The sequence below is a fragment of the Tenrec ecaudatus genome, chromosome 16 (assembly GCF_050624435.1).
Source record: "Tenrec ecaudatus isolate mTenEca1 chromosome 16, mTenEca1.hap1, whole genome shotgun sequence".
Taxonomy (NCBI): Eukaryota; Metazoa; Chordata; class Mammalia; order Afrosoricida; family Tenrecidae; genus Tenrec; species Tenrec ecaudatus.
In genome coordinates this window covers 3,769,320-3,791,596 of record NC_134545.1, presented here as the reverse complement: position 1 = coordinate 3,791,596, position 22,277 = coordinate 3,769,320, and the positions used below count along the sequence as shown (strand labels likewise).

Below are 22,277 nucleotides of genomic sequence, written 5' to 3'. Positions count from 1 at the left end.
CTGGGGTGACGAGGAGGCTTGTGGAAGCAAACCCAGAGACAGCTAAAGTATGGTTAGTACATGGATACATGCCAATCACCAATGAGCTGCTTCGGGAGAAAGCCTTTCCACATGGGGACATCCAATCTGACATCATACTTCTACCGATGAGAGCGAGTACTTTTGCTGTATGGTAGCGGTGTCACCCTAGCTATAGCCTTCCATTGGTTCTTGCGGTCGTACACAATTTCATGTCAACTTGAAGCTGTAGAAGATTGTAGAGCTGGTATTCAACCTGTCAATCAGATTACACACAGTCTGATGGTGCCTCCATGTGGGTGTGGCCTTCTTGTGAGGAGGACTCTGGGAACCCACCCCCCACCCCTTCTCTGCCTTCACCTTCCTGCTGGCTGACCCTGATGCTGCCAAAGCCACCCCCATTGGATCCACATGACTTTGCACCCACCTGCCTGTGATCTTCATTCTGCATCATTGCATGTGGCTGCATGAGTCAGAAGAGGGACTTAGGGACAAGTATTGGACTTCTGGGCTGGGCTGTTTGCTTGATATATAATGACTTTTTATATAAAACTCGTTCTTACACATATATGAGTGTCACTAGATTTGTTTCTCTAGTCAACCAAGCCTAACAGTTCTGATGCCCTTTGAATGCAGAAGGTACCTATAAATTCTTCTGAATGCCACCCATTCATGCGACAACTCAGAATGCCTTGGTGACGCAGGGACCTTGTTTCACTTTGTTATTTGTGGGACATTATTAAGAATGTACAAGCTAGAATTCTCTGAAATTACTTATTTTAGGTATAAATTCATTGTTTAGCTACATATATTATAAACATATATCTTATAAATACATTGTTTAGCTAGATAACTTTCTTCTATGGAATCTCTAGGTGATGCACAGGGCTAAGCACTCAGCTGCTAACTGAGGGGCTGCAGGTTCAAGTCCACGCAGGGGCATCTCAGAAGAGGGGACTGAAGATCTACTGAGCAAACAGCCACTGTAAACAAGGCACAATTCTAGCCCGAGACGGATGAGGTCACTGTGCATTAGGATTGATGAGTGTAGAGTTATTGCCATGTTGGGTGGGTGGGCTACATTAGCGGCTAACGTGCAGATGCGAAATGTTTCCCCGTCCTCTTATTGGTGATCGGAATAATCACAACGAGCTGGGTTTTCACTGCATGCCCCACTTTAAGTAAATCCACATGGTAACGAGGAGACGTAGGAACGGCCATCTCCGCGCCCAGATGAGGAAACTGAATGTGAGGAGATTAAACCTGAGCATAATGTGTGTTACCTGGGCTGCTAGTGATCATTGGTCCCGGTGCCCTGAAAAACCAAACACCTGAGTGCAGACCAGAGCTGGATGAGGGGAAGGCGATTCACCCCCAAGGATCTCCTTTCTTCGGGAAGTTTGCTATGGTCAGTTTTTACATAGATGCACACATCCTTTGCTCTTCCTCCCTTCAGTAAGTGGAGCTTAATTCCCCTCCCTTGGAGCGTAAGCTCCATTTAGCGACTTGCTTCTAAGGGCTACCTTGTGGTGGACGTGTGATGTTGTGGGGACCCCGAGATGAGGTCGTGCTCTCTTTCAGATCGGGTTGGGGTCACGAGGCCACTCGAGCAGCAATGGCCATGTCTTTCTTCTGAGGTGCTCGTGGGCAGGCTTGAACCTCTAGCTTCCCGGTTAGCAGCCGAGAGCATCGCCCGCTTGCCCGGGGTCCCCAGTGTTATGCACACAGCGTGTAAAGACCCCCTTCGCTGAGTAGCGGTGGGAAGGCCAGGACCTGGATCTGGAAGGCTGAAATGAAGGGGAACCGGCAAAGCCAGCTGTGGGAACTGTCAAGCTTACAAGTCGGATTTTCTGGATGCTCCCTGGTGGTGCCGATGGGGAAGCATACCGCTGCTCCATGAAAGGTGGGTCGTTCAGACCCACCCAGCCACTCTGTGAGAGCAAAGATCCGGCGATCCACTCCAGTAAAGATGGCAGCCTAAGAAGCCCTATGGAGCAGTTCTCCACCTCGGGTCAGACTCCATGGGGGTCAGAATCACTCAACCACCAGCACGCAGAGGCAAGAGCTTCATGGGGAGGCGTGATGGGCTGCTGGTGGTTACAGGTCTTCTCTGGGCTCCCCTGCTCCCTCCCCCATCTCTGCATTTCAGGACTCAGGGGCACAGTGGGTCCTTTTGATTAGTCAGTGAGGCCACCTTAGCCTTCCTGTTTCCTGACCCCTGTCCAGGGGCCTCTGGTTAGAATGTGCTAGTGGGCTCCTTATGGGGCCCTCCAGATCTTGCTCCATTCCTCTTGGACAGGAGAGAGACCTGGTGGGCTACACACTGGGCTGTGAACAGCAAGGTCAGCAGTTCCCAACCAGGAGCCACACGTTGGGAGAATGATGAGCTTCAGTTGGGGGCATCTCGTCCTCGTGTCTCAGGTGGTCAACATACCAGCAGCTGACATCACGGTGGCTGGGGGCCAGAGTGAGACACAAAGCTGTTGACATGGGGTTAGTGAGAACTAGTCCCCTGGCTCCACTCACCCTGGTGCAGGTCAGAGTGCATTCTTCTCCAGTGCTCACAAAATCCAGAGCTGGGAGTACGGGAGACTCACAGGTATTGCAAGTTCAGGTTCAGACCACGGCAAGCAAGTGATTCTTGCAGTCAGGAGAGTCCCGTGGCTGTTTGGTTTCTCGGCGCATACACGCGTTAGATGGACGGTTTGCTGTGGTCTATGGAGTATGCAACACCGCACCAAACACCCCAGCCCAGCGCTGTCCGTGCCATTCTGACTCACAGGGCCCCTACTGGCCAGGGTGGAGCTGCACCTTCGGGTTTCCGAGGCTGTAAATCATCCTGGGAACAGCCAGCATCCTTGGAAACGGCCGAGCTGGAGGCTAGAAGCCCAATGCTTAACCTCCCAGAGCCTCCAGGGATCCTGCAGGGTGTGCGTGTTGAAAAGGTCTGGAACCTTTCCAGAAAGGCTAACGTGGCACCTGGAGGCACCACCGCATGGTGAGTGCAGGCTGTTGGAAAACCGGCACGAAAAGGCTGGCTCAACATCGGGCCGACACAAGCCTTTCATTAAAAAAAAAAAAAAAAATACAACAACTCCGAACTTCCCCAAACTGCAATGATCTCCAAAAGACAATAAAGTGAGGTGCAATCAAATAAGGTACACCTGCAATGAAGGAGCCCGTGTGGTGCTCGGCCACTAAACAGAAGGCCAGCTGTTCAGGCCCACGCAGCAGGTCCACAGGAGAGAGACCAGACGATCTGGCCCAGCAGACCACAGCATGGAAGTCAGGGGGTCTGCTCCAGGACACAGCACGGGCCACCAGAGACTACCACTCGCTTGGGGAATGAACTGCGCTATTCTCACCCTTGTGTTTGCTTCTGGATGGTTTCCTCCCACCCTGGGGAGAGTGGGCTCTTCCCCTGACTCCCCCTCCTGCTCGCTGGCTCCCCACTGGGTCTTGGGGGAGGGGCTGATGCAAGACACTGCTGACTCATGGAGACCCTGTGAGATTCCGAGATGGGCCCTTAGGGGATGGGGGTGGAGGGGGGAGGCTCTCCCAGCTGCAGAGCACCAGAGCCGTTTTCAAGGGCACTTCTGGGTGGATTTGAACCACCAACCTGGCCAAGTGCTTAACTCCCAGTGCGTGTGGACACGTAAATCTGCCTTTATGAGATGTTTGAGCGAAGGGCCTTCTAACCCGGAACTCAGGAATGCATGTCTGGGCCACCAGACAGCTGGGCATCTCTGACCTGCTTTCTACGTCTTCCTGGAGGCCCACCTTGATGCTCTGCCACAGTCCTGCCTTCAAATACCCCATTGGCCATTAGAAGCTCTCACGCCTTGGACCACAAGTTCTAATTCTGAGTTCAGAAATGTGGTTCCCAGACTCCTGGCATCACTCACTGGGGCTTGCCTGCCAGCCGGGGCCAGAGTGAGGGGGCCAATGACTGCCGGGAGGCTGAGCGGCATGCTCAAAGGAACTGGCTTTGACCTTGCGGTTCAGAGCTGAAGTAGGAATTAGCTCTGTGCTTGCATGTCAGGCCTGAGACCAGATTCGGCCCCCCACTGGGCTGTGTGTTCCCAGCATGCCCTTGCCCCTCCCCAGTGGTAGTTGGCCCGCGGGGACATAGGCATGATGTCACAGGTCAGCTAGGTGAGTGCCCGGCTCACGGTCACAGAGCCCCTCATTAGTGCAGTAGGCTCCGCTTGAGAGCAGATGTCACAGCTCTGTCCATGGCTGGAAGCCAATTAGTGGTCTCCATCCTCCGAGGGTCTGACCTGGCGCTGACTCCCATCCTGTCTCATCATTATCCGGCACCAGTCTTCATTCCTGGAGAAGGTGTACCGGTGGGGGTGGGGCCTGTTTGTGGGAACGGTGTACCTGAACCCTGGTCATGTCTAAGGCTGGTGTCTGAATCCCATGTGAGCCCAGTGTCTCCATCCTGGGAGCCGCCAGGACTCCAGGAGAGAGCAGAGACCACTTCCTGTCCGGGGCCAGCTTGGCCTCGGGGAACTGGGCCTATGATAAGGTGACCAGAAGTCCCACTTTTGGCGGGACAGCCCAGATTTTTAACAATTTTTCCCGCATCCCACGGCATTTTAAAAAGGTCCTGATTTTTGGAAAGAATGCATGACAAGCTAGAGTATACGGTTTCCGGCTGCCATGTGGCTATTACGCCAGGATATGAGTTTTATCAATGGTATCCCGCTTTACCAATGTTAAAATCTGGTCACCTTAGCCTATGAGCAGCCTTGGGAGACAAAAAGAGAAGCATGTAGCTGTGTCCTGTGGTTTAAAGCATGAGTCTGGTTCCTATTTGCGCCTCTAATCCGAATTAGCCTCTGCCAATCAACCAGAGGAGGCTTCCACAGGTGTGCAGAGGAATGGAGTGAAAAGCCAATGCAGCAGTTCTCAGCCTGTGGGTCTTGACCCCTTTGCGGGGGTCGAATGACCCTTTCACAGGAGTCACCTGATTCATCACAGTAGAAAAATGACAGTGATGAAGTAGCAGCAAAAAATAATTTTATGGTTGAGGGGTCACCACCACATGAGGAAGTGTGAAAGGGTTGCGGTATGAAGATGGTGGAGAAACCACTGAGCCAATGGAACTCTCCACGTGTTTGCGGAAGCCCCTCCCTTTATGGCAGGTGTGCATCTGGGGGGAGCCCTGGGTGGTGCAAGGTGGCATTCACACTTGGAGGCTAACCAAAAGGCCAGAGGTTGGATTCCACCCAGAGGCTCCCAGTGGCCTGGTGGGCGTGTACTTCTACCTCGCCACACGAGGCGAGGTCAGTCGGGTGGCTGGGTTGGATAGGTAGGGCCACGATTCCACATCAAGGCTGTGTGGAGAACCTGAGTAGACAGACGGAATCAGGAAAGGGTAAGGTAGGGAAGTGGCGTGCACACGGGTCTTTGCAACTGCGGCTGACTCGAGACCTAATTACTGCAGAGTAATTGGCCTATAAGAAAGATTTTGAGGTGCTGTAATGAACACAAAGGACCAAGTCAGAGATGAGATGGGATCTCTGAGTTTTAATTAATTGATGGGAAGAGAATTCCTGTTTCTTGAAGGAGAGAGCCTCATTTAGGGAGATTTACACACCTGGGGATTCAATTCCCAGCCGTTGAGTTGCTGCCCGCTGACATTTATTGAAGAGCCGCAGGGTGAATGGGAGGCCATAAGCGCTCTAATCTGATGTCTGACCCAGATGGCACCGGAATGTCAATCTGTTGGTGAGCTTGCTCACCTCTGCTGGATTGTCAGGTTAATGAGGTGCAGGATTCCCTGTGGGATCCTCTTGGGATTCTTCTGAGCGTCTGTCTGGCCTCTCTGTCGGGCCCTCATTTTTGGTTTCTGTCTTAACCCTGTGGTTTGAAATAATTAGTGCTGGTTCTTAGGTGCCACGAGCTTTGAGAGTGATCGAATGGGAGGTGGGTGCATAACCTTCCTAGAAAAAGCTCATTGTGGCCATCCTTCAGGATACTCCCTTGAAAAGCGGTCTCCATCGTCCTTCCGTATGATTCAGTTTATGAACAGTACCTGCTTTCAAAATATTCGCATAGACTGGGATTTTAAAAGCAAAAAATGAGCTGATTTTAAGGGCTCAAATAGAAGGCGAATGTTTTGAGAATGATGATGGCAACAAATATACATATGTGTTTGACACAATGGATGTATGTAGGGATTATGATAAGAATTGTATGGCCCCCAAATAAAATGATTGAAAAAAAAAAAGCTAGTACGTGACCCTCTGTGGTGCCACTCTTAATCTCACCCCATCTGGAGCAAAGAACATTATAACACACACACACACACACACACACACACACACACACACACACACACCCGGCATACTAATGGAGCATGTGAACCCCAATCTGGAGCCCAAAAGGACTAGATGGTGCCTGGCTACTGTGGCTGATTGCTCTGAACGTGGCGTAACGGAAGGCCCTGGATCGAGTGGGAGGGACACGAGGATCAGCATGGGAAATCACACAAAGAGAAGGCCTACTGGTCAGCCAGAGACTGCCAGAGCCTTGGAGACCATGGCCCGTAGTCACTTTATCCTGGGGGATGGGACACAGTGCAAAGCTCTTCACCCCAGGAGCATGCTGAGTTACTCTCTTGTTCTGAAAAGGGAGCAGGGCCGAATGCTTTGGGGAGCTCCTGATGCACAGAGCGACCCAAAGAAGCGGGCACTTGGAACCAGGGACCTGCAGTCCGTGAGTTTCCTGTTTGATGACTCACAGTCTGTGTCCACCATGGAGGGAAGCGGAAACTCAGCAATTCGGCAGTCGCACTGCCTCGCGGAGCCAGAAGCCTGGAAGATGGGGAGAGACAGAGACTCCTGGGATAGAAAGATCCAGGGAAGGGGAACCCCCAAATTCTGTCCATAGACTCTGCCCATCTCTCTGACAACACATGCATTATAGGCCCCAATAAGCCCAAATTAACTGCCTGCTTACTCAAAAGGAAACAAACCCAAAGAAACGAAAACAAACCAAGTGACACCCTCTCCGATATGTGACAGAATCTAGTCTCTGCAGTGTAGATGCACAGGGCCCGGGATCCAATCCAAACTTACTTGACACAAGAAGATCAAGTCAAGGAGGCTCACACTGAATAGAAGCGTCACGTGAGAGGTGTCAGCAAGTTCACGGGAAAGGTCTGATGAGCTTTTCAGTCCAGTTTCCACGCTGTTGGGTCAACGGCGACTGACCCCCAGGCGGAGCACATCGAGGCAGCAGCAAGGCAGGACTATGGAGCCGTCATTGTAACGCTGCTTACGGACGTGAGGGAAATGATGCTGCGAAGGGAACAAGAGAGAGGAGCCATTGGGAGAGCAACCGAATCTCTGAGAGGCCTCAGGGGGACTTTCCGGACCCATAGTAAATGACACAGACACTCAATGCCCTTACCCCGAGATAGAAGATAAAAAAGAAACAATTGGTGACATTGAAGTTAGAATAACGGAAGTTATCCAATCTGAAGGACAGACAGAAAAGCAACCTAGGGAGAGAGGTGAAGACTCAGGAAGGCAGAACAGGCAGGGCTGACTTGGACCCAGGCTCCAGGAGGCAGGCTCTGCGGGTACAGCTGGGCAGAGAGAGCAAGGGGAAGCTCCCCATGACCCAGGCGAAAGGGAGCAGTGACACGGTCCGGGTGGAAGCGATGGACACTCGGAGAGACACCGATGTTTTCAGGTAGGATTGGCAGGCCGCCTGCTCAGAGGGCATGGGGCTGTTCAGGAAGGGGGCAGGGTGTGCGCGGTCTCTGGAGGGTGCACGGAGATGGGAAAGGAGAGAGCGTGGCCAGGTTGCATTGGTGAGGACTGCTGCTCCCTCTGAGCTGCGTGGCAGACACCCGAGTGAGCCAGCCCTGACCCGATGGCAGTGAGGGAGTGGGTTACTGACTTGCAGTGAATAGTTCTACATGGGTTTCACCTCTCTGCTCACTACAGCTTCATTGGCAAGCACATGCCTGCCCGGCTTACTTATTTCCCCCACCCTCCATTCCTGACAGGGATTGCTAAATTTGAAAAGAGGCTTTGATGCTGGAGGAAGGGGCTGTGGGACTGGGAGAGAGACTGATGCCAGTTGTGTGTGCGTGTGTGAAACTATTCACTTCAGATGAATCAGTAAGCACCAGTGAGCCCATGCTAACCTTGCTGACAGGGTCTTCTGTCCCTATCACGACCCAGAGATGTGGAAAGAGGCTTTGATCCTGGAGGCAGGGCATGTGGGGCTAGGAGGGAGACAGAGGACAGCCCGACGTAGGAGCAGAGTCTGTGATGTGGTGGAGATACGTGAGCTTGCTCCCTGGGGTTACAAACAAGCCAGCCTGTGCCCCCCTTGTGGCCTGGGTCCTCCTGTAGGGCTCTGGGCTCCTTGGTGTCCTTTCTGCCCATCCCGCCTCCAGGAGGACCCGGAGTGCCCAGGCTGTGACTGGCAGTGCAGGTGTAGAGCAGCCTGGCAGGAAGACGCTGCCTTGCAGAGCGGTGAGTGTGCTCTCTCAGAGCATACCCTTTGCTCTTCCCTGACCCCCTGACATACCTACCTGGACCTGGCGGGGCCTGGGACCTAGGAGGTCAGCTCTTGATCCGTGCAGATGCATAGACGAATGGAGAGGGGTTACCATGTCATCTCTGCCAACGGGGTGCTTGGGTTTGACAGCTGGGCACCCTGCCCATGCCACGCAGCTCCCCAGTGTGCAAAAGTACTGTCCTTGCCTGGTCTGTGCTGAGGCAGGGCCCCATGGTTGGCCCTGTGGTCATTTCCAGGCCCCAGCCATCCACTGTGAGTGAAAGGCATCCCATGTCTGGAAGAACAGAATGCACCAGCCGCAGGTAACTGCAGCAGAGACTCAGAAACCCGGGTGCGTATTTACGCATGGTATTTTCTTCCCAACCTTCCCTGTGGCTGTGGAGTGGAGTGACCCCCAGTCAGGGTGACCTCAAGTGCTCCTCACGGCCCTCAGGGGCCTTCTTCCAAGGAGCCCTGGGGGACTTGAAGTGTGTAGCTGTGTCCCCCTCCTCCACTGCCCAGGGGGCTCCAGAATGTCCTTAGAGGCATGGTGAGAAAAGCAACAATGGTTTTGATTGGTTGGGGGCGGCCAAGCGAGGGGGAGTGGAAGGGACCCTGGTGGCACTGTGGACTGAGCATTGACGGACTGACGACACCTACAAGGTGAGCAGTTCAAACCTACCAGCCACTCCTCGGGAGAAAGGCAGGCTGTCTGCATCTGTAAAGACGGACAGTCTCAGAAACCCTAAGTCCTCCTCTGCCCTGTGGGGTGGTTGTGGGTTCCATTTGGTTGGCAGGGAGAGGTGTTAGAGACCCAGAGTCGGTGGTGGGCAGCAAACTTCCTGCTGCTGCCGGATCCCATCTAGATCCTGGAAAACGCCGGCTTCAAAGAATGACCAGCGTGTGTGGCACATTGCCAACTGCACCCTCAGGCCACGCCACAGAGGTCCACCCCTGGGCCCTGAGGGTAACCAGAGCTCGCAAGGCCCGAGCCCCGTCCACCAGGCCGGCTGAGAGCCTGCAGCGTGGTGTAGGCCCGCTTCTCTATGGAGTCCTCCGTAGACAAGGGCTCCACCTGTCATTTTCCCTCCTTCATCTCAGATGGCTTTGTCCAGGTTGGGGCGGGGGGAGGGAGAGAGAGAGAGAGAGAGAGAGAGAGAGAGAGAGAGAGAGAGAGAGAGAGAGAGAGAGAGAGAGAGAGAGAGAGAGAGACTCCAGTCCGACAAGTTGTTTGTGGGACTCGTTGTAAAATGTTTTTTGAGCTGTGATTTCCCAGAAGGCTTTTGGAATGTTGTCAGAACGATAGTGGAAGGTGGGGGGAGGGTGGGGGGAGATGGTGGCAATTGTCTGCCCTGTCTCCCGGCTTGTCACGGAGATGCTGATAAAATCCACGGGACGGGCAGTGAGGGTGAGTTGTTAGCGTGAGAAATCGCCGTGGGCTTGGCAGCTGAGAGAGTGGAGGTGCCCAAAATGTTTGCTCATTACCAAGATTTATGGTTGTCGGCTCCGGAAAGCGTCGGTAAGCAAAAATAAGGTCACCCGCGCCAGTCTGCAAAGCACTTAAACAAGAATTTAGTGCGGAAGGAGAAGGAGAGTGGAAGATCACTTTTTTTCTGGGGTCGGAAAGTGGGCCGATGGATCGGAGGGCTTCTGGAAGCCTTCAGGCCCCCCAAACACGCATTGGAGACTTCCATTGGGCGGATACGCCAAATGCAAGAGGTGCTGGGGATGGTCGCTCTCTAGTTTAAAGTCAAATAGTTCCTCATTAAAGAAAAGTCTAGAAAATAGCGTAGCAAGCCCTGATCCACTTTGCTTCTGGTTGTATCGTCACTTACACATTGGCCTTATTTCCTTTAAATGCTATCAGAAGTGAAATATGACCGATAAGAACCAGAGCCCATAGGGACCCTCTCCCCATGGCCTGCTTCTCCTCCCCTGCCCAAGGCGGGCTCTGGGTCCAATGCACGTATCACTCTTGCAAAAAGTAGTACATGTCAGGGCATCTCCTTTGCACCTCAGGTTCTCCTCACTTTGCCTTGGTTCGAACCCACCAGCTGCTCCTAGGCAGAAAGATGAGGCTTTCTGTTCCCGTAAAGACTGACAGCCTAGGAAACCCCAGGGAACAGCTCTACTCCGCCCCCAGGGGGCAATAAGCTTGTGGGTGCTTTTGAACACAGACTCCTGCTCCCCTCCAACCTCTGGAGGCTAGCAAGGCGTTAGCAAGGTGTTGGGTCAGCAGAGCATTGGCAAGGTGGCGCTCTCCCCGCATGGGCTCCAGAGGAAGGTCCTTGCTGGTGTTCCTAGAGCTCCAGGGCCCGGAGATGACTCCACGCCATGGCTTCCCCACATGTGGCTCCGATGTCATGTCTGTCCTTGTGTTGTTTCACAAGGAGCCCCCAGAAGGGATTGGAATCCGGACCCACTCTATGCCGGTATGCCTTTGTTCACACCACGGAGAAAGTTTGGGAAAGAAAAATCCAGTCTTCCCAAGCAAGTCATAGTCCCTAGAGCCAGGGACTCAGGACTCCGTATCTGTTCTCAGGGCATGCATTTAAATCCACCGCAGTTTTCCTTCCTTCCTTCCTTCCTTCCTTCCTTCCTTCCTTCCTTCCTTCCTTCTTTCCTTCCTTCCTAACTTAAAAAAATGAGACTGATTCACATACATTAAGTTCACCTTTTTTCCGGCGCACACGGCGGGGTTTGCTATGGAATACGCACTGCCAGAGGAATGAGCGACGCTGTCTTGGAAGAAGCACAGCCAAAAGGTCCCTTAGAAGAGAGGAAGACAGACTGATTCTCTGGGCATGTCACCAGGAAGATGAGACTTAGTCCCTGGCTATGCCATCAGGAGGGACTGGTCCCTGGAGAAGGATGTCATGCTTCGTAGAGTAGAGGGCCAGTGGCCAAGAGGAAGGCCCTCAGCAGCGTGGCTTGGCACGGTGGCCGCCAACAGTCGGCTCTGACAGCAGTGGCTGGGATGACGGCACAGGACAGGGTAGTTTTGTTCTGTCTGAAACAGGGTGTCTGTCTGTCAGTCGAAACTCAATTGATTGCACCCCACAAGACCGCATCTAATTATTGCCCCACAGCCCTCATATCCTCTTAGTCACTCTCCATTCCCCCTTAGTGGTCCCCCTCAAAACTTCAAACTCACTGCCATCGATTCTATCTCGTAGGGATCCTCTAGGACAGGTAGAATGCCTGGTGGGTTTCTGAGACAGTAGCTCTTTGTAGGAGTAGAAAGCCTCGTCTTTCTCCGACGGCTGGTGGTTTTGAAATGCTGACCTTGCAGTTAGCAGCCCACCGTGTAACCACTACTTCACCAGGACTCCTCAGTGGCTCCCCCTGCAGCCATTCATCTACTTTCTGTGCTTGGAGATTTGCGTACTCTGGACCTTCCGTGTCAGTGGAATCACGCGACACGGAGACTTTGTGCCTGCCTGCCCCTTCTGTTTATCCATTTATCTGCTGGTGGACAGTTGGGTTGTGTTCACTCTGGGGCTATGCTGAACAATGCTTTTCCATATTTGGTATGCAGGAGTTTGTGCACATGTGTTTTACTGCTGGGTCCAACGGTAAATCTGGGTTTAATTTGTTGAAGAATTGTCTGTTTTCTAAAGCGGATGCTCCATTTGACGTCCCCACCCGCAATGCAAGAGAGATTCGATTCCTTTGTTATTGTCTCTTATTAAAACCGTCTCAGTGGTATGAAGTGCTGTCTCCTTGTGGTTTTGATTTACATTTCCTTAATGACTAACAATGCCAGCCATCTTTTCATGCCTTCTGTAGGCATTTGTGTATTTTCTTTGGAGAATTGTATATTCAAATCTTTTGCCCCATCTTAATTGGGTTATTTGTCTTTTTATTGTCGATTGTAAATCCTCTTTATATATCTCAGACACCCACCCTTGATCACAAACATGATTTACAAACCCATTCTGTGGGGCCTCTTTTCACCTTATTGATTAGTGTTCTGTGTAGAACAAAAGTTTTTCTTTCTGGAAGGTATTTCTTCTGTTGCTGCTCTTGAACACATGCACAAGGAAACATACACTGGTCCGCAGTTTTCACAGGCACCATGTGTTACAGTCTTCTAGTTGAAGTGCAGAAGGTGTTGGTTTTTGAAAGCCCTGTTTGCTTCGTTGCCATTGAGGTCCCTTCCTCTGTGGCCAGGCTGGTGGCTTCTGATCACCAGTCTCTTGATTAGCTGATTCGCTAATTAGATGATTAGCTGTGAGGAACCACTGAGTCACCAGGACGCTCTTCTTTCCTTTTAGGTTTTTTATTTATTTCATGAGTTTTGCCACCCACCCCATCCCCGCCGCCACCCCCGTGTACAAATCACTTGTTACATTTCTTCCTGATGTATTTAATTTTTGCTGGCGCTATTATAAACGGCACTGTTTCCTTAGTTTCATGCGGGGCCCGGTCATGGCTAGTGTACAAAAAGGAGTCCCTGGGTGACTTACTTGGCTAAGCATTTTACTCACTATGAGGTTGGTAGCTTGAACCCACCAAAAGCTGCTTTGGAAGACAGGACTGGTGGTTTACTTCTGAAAGAGTCCTACATGAACCAGGGGTTCCCCAACTTACTTGGCCCACCACCCCTTCTTCAGGAAAAAACAACACAAACAGCTATTAGTGCCCCCTGGCAATGAAGTACTTTTATGTTCTTCCCATAATCTAGGATAAACTGTAGCTATCTGCTATTTTACCACCCCCACCCCCTCCCCACTTCCTATCATTTCAGTGTCCCTCAGGGGTTGGTCTCACACATTTAGGGAAAGACTGATATAGATTGAATTGTGTCCCCTCAAATATGTCGGGGGTGTCATTATTTTCAGTTACATGTTGGTTATTAAATGACTTAGTTTGGAGTCTTGTAATGATATGATGATCCTACATGATGTGATTTGGATTTGATGTAATCATCCTCCATTTGTCATGCATTGTGAATCCTGGCCTCTATATGTTAATGAGGCAGCCTTAGAGTGGGATGGACTGTCCTTACTTAGAATGTAAGGGAGTGTCCCCGGGGTGTGTGGCCTACATCGCTTTTTATCTAATAAAAGGTGAAAAAGGAGAGAGAATCAAACAGAGAAAAAGTAACACCGTGAGAGAAGACCCAGAAGTGGACCTGAGTCTCTGTGCTGAGAGCCTCCTAGACCCAGCGGAAGCCTGATGGGAACACATGGGGACATCAGCCCACGGACGCTGGAAGGGGACCAGGACTGTCCTTCAGAACCAACACAGACAGGAAACCTTCCCCTAGAGCCAATGCATTGAATCCCAAACTCCCAGCCCCTAAACTCCGAGAGACTAGACCCCCATTAAAAACATCCACTTCTGGCCTTTTCACTTCAGCAGCATTAGATAACTAATTACAGAGTCCACTGACTAGGGAGCAGCTCTACTCTGCACACATGCGGCCTCTCTCCGCGAGTCAGAGAATATCAAGCCCACGGCCGTGGGTCAGTTAGAACTCGCAGGAGCCCTGATAAGCAGAATAGAACCATTGCAGAGGGTTCAAGTCCGTACATCGTCTCAGAAGCAAACTGCCTCCTCTTTCTTTTACAGAGCAGTTGCTGGATTTGAACTGCTGACCCTTTAGTTAGCAGCCATGGATCAACCTACTGAACCAGCAGGCTCATCAACAGCAACAGTATATAGAAAGGCAATTGATTTTTAAGTATTGTTCCTGCACAGGCAACCTTGCTGAACATGTTTATTTATTTAATCAACAAATAACTCGATGTGGTAGGAGGCAGGTGCAAGGGAAAAGTGAGAGCAGGCTATGTATGGGCACTGGGCTTCAGGGATGGGAGATGGAGACTTATTTTATTTAATAACACTTAGAAAAACGAATCAGGAGGGGGGTTTGCCTTTCAGATGATCAGGTTTGTATTCAGCAACTTAAACTACTGAACAAACGTATCCCTTTCCTTTCCCCCTTAAAGAGTAGTTGTCTGTCTGTGATTGATTCATCCTGCACCATTTGTGCCACGAGGAGCTCTGTGGTTTCACCACGGCGTGTTAGTGCCACACAGTGTTCCCTTGTGTGCACGCACCAGAGTTTTATTTTCCATTTGGAAATGTTTGGGCTGTTCCCATCTTCCTGTTTTTGTGACCTGAGCTTCAATGATGGGCATGCCTAAGTCTGCTCGTGGTATGACTCTTACTTCCTGTGTTAGTCCTGGTTGACTAGAGAAACAAATCCAGGGAGAATCATATGTGTGTAAGAGAGAACTTTAGATCAAAGAGCAATTGTACATTAAGAAGACATCCCAGCCCAGTCCAGGTTAATAAATCTGATATTGACCCATATGTCTGATACCAATTTATAAATTTCTCTTCAAACTCACCCAACACATGCAATGACGCTGAATGCAGGAAAACCACAGGCCAGTGGGTGGAAAGTCTTGTGGATCCAGTGGTCAGTGGAAGCATCTCAGCGCTGGCGTGGGTCTCCACGTGGCTCCTCCAGCTCCAGGGCTCTAGCACAGCTCCATGTGTCTCGTCAGCAGGAATACCAAGCAGAGAGTATCTGTGTCCCACCTCCAGCGAGCTATTGATCCCTGGAGCTCCTCCAAATGGGGTCATCAAGCAGCACCCTGGTTGACAGGCTAAACTCCACCCCTTCCCTCTCCATAGTCTCAAGCTGGCACCAGATGATATCACTACCACACTTCTCTAGGGCACATACCCCACTGGAGGCCTGCTGGCTCGTATGGGATTCTACCCCCCCTTGTTGGAGGCGGCACGGTCTCACTTTCGGCAGTGGTTGTACATCGACGGTCCCACCAGCACTGTGTGAGGTTTCCAGTCTCTCGCAGCCTCTCCTGCGGTCGGTATTTTCTGCTTGTTTGTTTGTTTGTTTGAATATAGCTGTCCATTGTGGGGTCAGGTGGTATTGCCTGTTGTTTCGATTTTCAGGGAGACTGAATTCCAAATAGGTGCTCAGAGGAGGCTTTTTGGAGACAGATGTGTTTCGACAGAGGCGGGAAGGATGCACTCACGCTGACGGGGTGGGGTACATGCCTTCTTCTCGAGTTTAAAGTCCATTTACTAATTTCTTCAACAAACACCTTGTCTGTCCCTTTCGTAGGTCTCGGCTCAAATGTCAGCTCCTCTCAGAAGCCTTGCCTAGCCACTCTGTCATGCTGTCCTCCTATCTTACACGACACTGAAAACTTTTAGATCGTTTCTAGATGGCAGGAAAAAAAAAAGAGGGTTGTAGTCAGGAGCTGCCATCGGTGGTGACTCACAGAGGTCCCTGTAGAAAAAAGAACAAACCACCACCAGGCTCTGCACCGGCCTCACCATCGCTGACCGTTTGAGCCCGTTTTGAGTGGTGCTGTCAGTCTGACCCGTTGAGGGTCTCCCTCAGAGCACATGCCACCCCCACTCCCCCACCCCCTGGCACACTGGATCACAGAGGCACCTGCACCCGCTTCCGAGCACGGCAGAGCTGAGGTCCAGTCTGAGCCGTGGGTCAGCACGTAGCAGTCAAGTTGTGCCCGTGAGGGGGGCCGTGAGACTGGGGCAAGAACAGTCCTTTGGAGCAAGAACTTGGCCACGGATGGGAATGCGAGGCATTCTTATTCAAAGGGAGGAAAGGGTTTGAATCTCCATCAGACATTAGTCTGACTCTATCACTCCACCGCCGTTGCCCTCTCTAACATGTTTGAAGAGATTGACTCCCTTCTAGGTCCAAGGTGCAGTGAAGTCTTTACAGATGCGGCATTCTATGACAGAAAGGATGTCGTTTTCTGACCAGGAGACGTTGGGCGTGGACGATAGTCTAGAGTGCTCTTCCCCCCACTTACCAGCCAGGCCTGGGAGCCAGGCTGGTCGCCCCTTGTCTCCCTGAATGCAAATGACACGCCTCAGAACTTTCCTGGTGCCCTGCTGGGCCTTTGGAGCACATTCAATGAATTGAACAAATACCGGTTGAATCCCTACAATTTGCCAGGCCCCATGCCAGCCACTCCAACAGGGCCGGGACAATACAGACCCGGCTCGTCAGCTGGGGGCGGGGAGTGGGGGGTCAGATCCAAAGTCCTGCCTCTTGCTGGATCTGCTCAGGGTCGCCATCCCTCAGGATTCCCTCTGCTTCCTGCCCTCTTGTCAATTCATGCCTGGGGGAAGGGTACTTAAAGGAAAACAGAACCCAGGACAGGACTAAGGGGGGTGGGTGAAAGGGGGGCCCTTCTAGGGCTTTCCAGGAACACATGTGGGGGGAAGCCTCCCTGTCAGTCTGGTGACTCAGAGCCACAAGGTCGTGGGGAGAAAAATAATCTGTGTAAGAGATGCAACTTGTGAAGACAGGTGCAGCTTCCAGAGGACACCCCCACCCCCACCCCTGAGTGACGCACTGAGAAATGGCTGGTCTAGGAGGAGGGGCTTGGCACCATCCGTCTCCCTAGTGTTCCTCCTGCTCACCCACCTGTCTGAGCAGCAGCCACACTGGGCAGGAGGGTCGGTTGGGGGCATGGGGGTGGTCTCAGGGCCTCTTTATGAGAACAGGGTAAGGAGCCTCCACTCTTCCACAAGGCAGAGTTTCCATGGGAAACGGGCTTGAGGGAAGCAGGTCAGTGTGCAAGGAGGCTGCGTGCTCTAGCTGGAGAAGCAGGACTGACCTGCTCTGCAGCTGCTTCCTGTCTCCTCCCTCCCATGCGCGCGCACACGCACACTCATACATGGAACACGCACACATACTCACGTGCGCGTACTGCACACCTCAGGTATTCCTACTCTGGTACACTCATGCTCATACACAGAACACACAACACTCTATACACACACACACACTCATACTCACACATGCACCCTCGCATACACACTCCACCATGCTCATACTAACACTCAAAGATGCAGCCACATGTACTCAGACGTGCTCTCCCATAAAAACCCACACATTCATGCACACACACACATACGGATGCACACTTACATGCATACTCATGTAAGGGCGCATACAAAAATTATACATACACACACTGCACACACACTCATAATCACACACATACACAGTGATACACTCTTGCACACACAAAATCACACATACATCCCAGTGCCCCACAGCTATATACTCCCTCACACTCACAAATCACACACACTCACCCCCCACAGCTGTACATACCTACACTTACATCTTACACTCACATGCACTTAAATTCACTCACACTCACATGCTCTGACACACACACTATCACATGGGCCCCACACCTGTACTCACACTAACACATCACACACACATAGATTCACATGCACATGTACACTCACAGTCACAAAAACCATATTCACGTGCTTTCTCTCATACACACTCTCACGCATGCCCCACGGCTACCTACACCCATACAGTCACATCTCATACACACAGACTCAAATGGTCTTACACACACACACAGACACACACACACACACACCCCAGAGAGGATACCTCGTTGCTCTGGTGGCTGAGCTGAGCCCTGGCCATTAGTAAACTGAGGCATGTAGCACTGTTCTTGATGGGGAAGGCGGGGCCAGCATAAATCAGGGAAGGCCAAATGAATAGTTATGAGCCCATTTCCGCAGAAATGGACTTACTAGCAAGCTTGCCGGCTGCCTGAAAAGATAAGGCCTACTCCTGGCGTGAGGAAAATGACCTTATAAATGCCGACATGTGAAGGAGACTGCCATCTGACCGATCCTGCATTAGTAACTGGACATTGTTGAATTCTTGGATGCTGAGTTGATGGACGGGGGTATCAGAGAGGGAGCCCCCGAGAGAGGGTAGGACCTCTCACACAGACTCCACCCCACTGCCCCTAAATCGGCCATTCTCATTACCCTGGACCCAAGTGTGGGTTTCGTAGGGTGAAATGGACCCATGCCTTCTCGGATGGCCCTTCTGTGCTGTCAGCACAGGGCCTATGGGCGTCCAGCAGGTGTGAGAGGCAGCAGCTTCGTCCTGGTCAGTGTCCACTGTAGTGTGATGGGATCTGAGGGGCTGGAGCATGCTTGTGGGAGGGGACTTACAGACAGACGTGTGGGCACCCCTGAGCTGGAGGTGACTTACAGGCGGACTTGTGGACACCCCTGCCCAGGAGGAGATTCACAATAGAAAACAAGGGCGCTCTAACTGGAAGGAAATGCATAGATGGGCATACAGACGCCCCGACCAAGATGACACAGACAGATGTGAGCAGACTTACAGGTGGACACACAGACACCCTGACTCAGGAGATCCGGCAGGCCAGGGAATGGGGCTGGGAAATGAGGGGCTGAACCTGAGCATGCAGACAGTTCCATCCTCAGCCAACCATCTTGCCGACCTTGGTCTTGACATTCAAGAAGTCCAGGTAAATGGAAGTCCTCACAGGTGAGAAGGGTCACTTCCTGGTGGCACACACAGTCAAGCACTCAGTCCCCAACTGAAAGGTTGGTGGTTCCTGTCCACCCAGAAGTACTTTAGAAGATTGACCTCGTCACCCACTTTTGAAAGGCCACAGCCATTGAGCCCCGAGGATTCATAGCTGCTACGCACCCACGCTGTACTCAGGCTCAGCCAGGGCCACCTCTGGTTTGCCCATGGAGTCCCTGGACCCTTGCAGAGCTGCGGACCTGGTGATTCCGGGAAGCCAGAACTGGGCAGTGGAGGAATCAAGGCCACACCCATGGATGAGGTCCAGCCTTGTCATTGTCCAGAAGGCCGAAATCCAAACAGCCCACTGCCATCAAGCTGAACCTGACTCAGGGCGAACCCGTAGGATAGTCTTTATGGGTGCAGACTGCCTCATTTATCTTCCACGGAGCAGCTGGTGGGTTTGAGCCACTGATGTTTAGGTTAGCACCACCAGGTCTCCTGCTGCGGTTCCCAGAATCTGCAGGATCGAGACGGGAGCTGTCCAAGGTAGGAACCCAGCTTCAGAATCCTCCCTCCGAGGCTGCTTGTCAGGGATCCGACTGATAGTATCCAGGATTTCTGGAGGGCAGGGAGAGGACCCTCAGCCCACCTTGGTCCAGGAAGGAGAGTCTTGGTGGCAGTGGTGGCTGTGGGGAGCTTGTGAACCTGTCTTGGAACAGCTGGGCATGAGGGTCAGCAAAAAGGCCCACAGAACCAGGGCCATTCTCAAATCAGTGCTGTCTCTTCACCTTTCTGTTCCAGAATTTTCCCGCCAGAACAACAGTTGATGGACAAATCCATCTCAATGCCAAGAGCGTCCCCTTGTGAAAATACCGACAGGTGCACTTATCCTTGCCCTTTACATCCCACACCCTCCTGTGGACTCACAGTGGCAGTTTTTTGTTTTGTTTCTTTAATCTGCGGTCACCACTCTTCTTCCAAAGTCCTAAGCTTCCTGTGAACCACTGGTCTATAGAGGCCTTGCCAGGTGCAGGCAGAACAGCCCGGGCCCCACGACTGGAGTCCCAGAATCTGAGGCTGGCTCTGGGGGCAGGGTCATGGCCAGGGGGACTGCTCTGGGGGCTGTGAGGGGAGAGCTGTGCCTGGGGAGCCCAGAGAGGAAGCTCTGCTGGGCCCATGGAGAGCTCTCCCAGTGCCCTGGCAGTCCCCTTGCAGTGCCAGCTCAGGGGCCATGGGGCCTGAGGTGTCCTGAGCACTGCCAGGAGTCCAGCTAAACTCTGCAATAATTTCTCTGGTCGGCCAACGGGAAGGGACGTGGCAACCGATGGCAGGCCTGACCCTCTGCCGCACCTCGGGTTCTAAATGGCCCTTTGCTCCGTGTTTGTCCTGCAGGGTCAACGGCTCCTTCCACGAGATCCTGCAGGTGGACGTGGGCGTGGACAACAGCAGCGGCCTGGCTGGGGCCCAGCAGATCACCTGGCAGGTGGAGTACCCAGCGGAGGATGCCTTGAGCGAGTTGCTCGTCTCCGAGATCTTCGTCAGCCAGACCACCTTTGTGGGCATCGTCCCGCTTGCGATGGTAAGGAGCCAGGGCGCTGCACGCTCCAGATGTGCAGGGATGCGGGGCGTGGGGCTGTGCATTATTTCCTAGGTGTCGGACGTGGGCCAATCTCGAAGATGCGTCTAGGGGGTTCCAGACCCGCGCTGTCTAGCAGCCACTTTCATAAAGTGCATTATGTGCTCTTTCGGGTTTCCCAGGAAGTGTCCAGGTGCGTTGACTCAGACGAAGTCTGTGGAGTGCCCTGCGGCACGACGCCGGAGTCGTAAAGAGAGTGGCTGGAGTCGTAAAGCTTGGGGGTCCCCAGGTGGCACTTTACAGCACAGCGGCACCAAGGAAGCCTTGATTAGAGGGGGCAGCTGAGCCTGGGTACAGGCCCAGAGTTGCCGTTTCTCACTCCTTGGCCGGGGTGTGCTCCCAGGTCTTCCAGGGGTGTGGCTAACCCTCCATCATGACCAGGCTCAGGACGAGCCATCCTACAAGTACCGGTGCTGGTGGGTCCACTTTCCCCCTTCCCTTAGCCACACCCAGAAACTGTCCCGCTTAACCTTCCTGGCCTAGACAAACATGCAGGCTCGTACTCAAATGCTGTAGACCATGCTGTAGGTTTTATTTGATTTTTTAAATGTGTTTGTTTTTAATCACCCACAACTCCAGTTGGACACCAGAGTCCAAGTCCTTACAAACGAGAGCCCAAATGCTCTATGATGAATTCTGCGGCCCAGATCCTTCTATGTGGCCCTTTCCGTTGCCTACATGTCTCGCTACATCTCCCACTTCGGCTTCGCCCTCTTGGAGCAGGATTCGGCTCAGCTGTCAGGCCTTCCCTGATCCCTCTGGTTACACCACGTCCTCCCTCCCCTCCTTGTCCACATCCTGTCCATCCCACTCCCATTTTAGGTTCCTCGGAGATCTTATCCCTGTTTGAGGCTAAGGACCCATCAGCGCACTTTCTCCCTGAAGCCCACCATCCACGAGGGCAGGAGCCTCATCCGTTCTGTTCACCTGAGAACAGTGCCCAGAACAGTTGACATTTGTTTAAGGAATGGTCAATTCCTACAACTAGCTACTACCCGAAGGGGTGGAAGTTCAAGTCCAGCCAGAGGCTCCTTGGGAGAAAGGCCTATTGATCTTGGTGCCGTAGGCCAGCCCCTGGAAGCCATCTGGAGCACAGTTCTACTCGGACGGTTGACTCAATGACAGTTGTAGTTCTCGAAAGTTAGACCCAGGGCCATGGTCCCTTCCCCAGGTCTGCATCTGGCTTTGTGGGGAGCCACTCTCACTGGGAAAGGACTGTGTAAAGGGGAGGAGATGGGTGGGCATGGCTACCAGGCCAGAGGACCACTGCCTCGTGTCATCTCCCCTGGGCTTGCTTCCAGGTCATCCCAGGTCAGACTGGTGGTGGCTTAGTCACTGTCCATACAGCACAGTCTTGCTCTCCTTTGCTGTGGGGTCCTGGTGCCCATGGGGGTGGGATTGAGAAGGAAGGTCTTGAGCCCTCCTCTGAGCCCCAGTCAGTGAAAGGACTTCCCTGGGGCATATTTCTGTCAATAAAGTTTACTCGGGACACAGGCGAGTCCGTGGTTCTGCACCGTCCATGGCTGCACAAGTGCCGTGGCAGTGGCTGTGACAGAGAGGGCATCCTCGCCCCAAACTTCAACTTCAGCTGCCTGAGAAAAGTGAAGCCATTCATGTCTCATGCAAGCAAAGTCTCGCTGATGACACTAAAAAACGGCTGCAGCTGTATGTCCACAGGGCACTGTCTGGAATTTGAGCTGGATTCAGGGGAAGACATGACTTGGAGGATATAATTACGGGTGGCAGTGG

General features: G+C 52.4%; 1 protein-coding gene across 1 annotated transcript in view; it reads left to right on the top strand.

The window, feature by feature from the left end:
* Positions 1-22,277, top strand: part of TMEM132B (transmembrane protein 132B) — a 200,549-nt gene that overhangs the window by 91,649 nt on the left and 86,623 nt on the right. Inside the window, exon 3 of the mRNA XM_075534627.1 lies at positions 20,285-20,471. Within this exon, the coding sequence (XP_075390742.1) occupies positions 20,285-20,471 (187 nt within the window). The remainder of the gene's footprint in view (positions 1-20,284; positions 20,472-22,277) is intronic.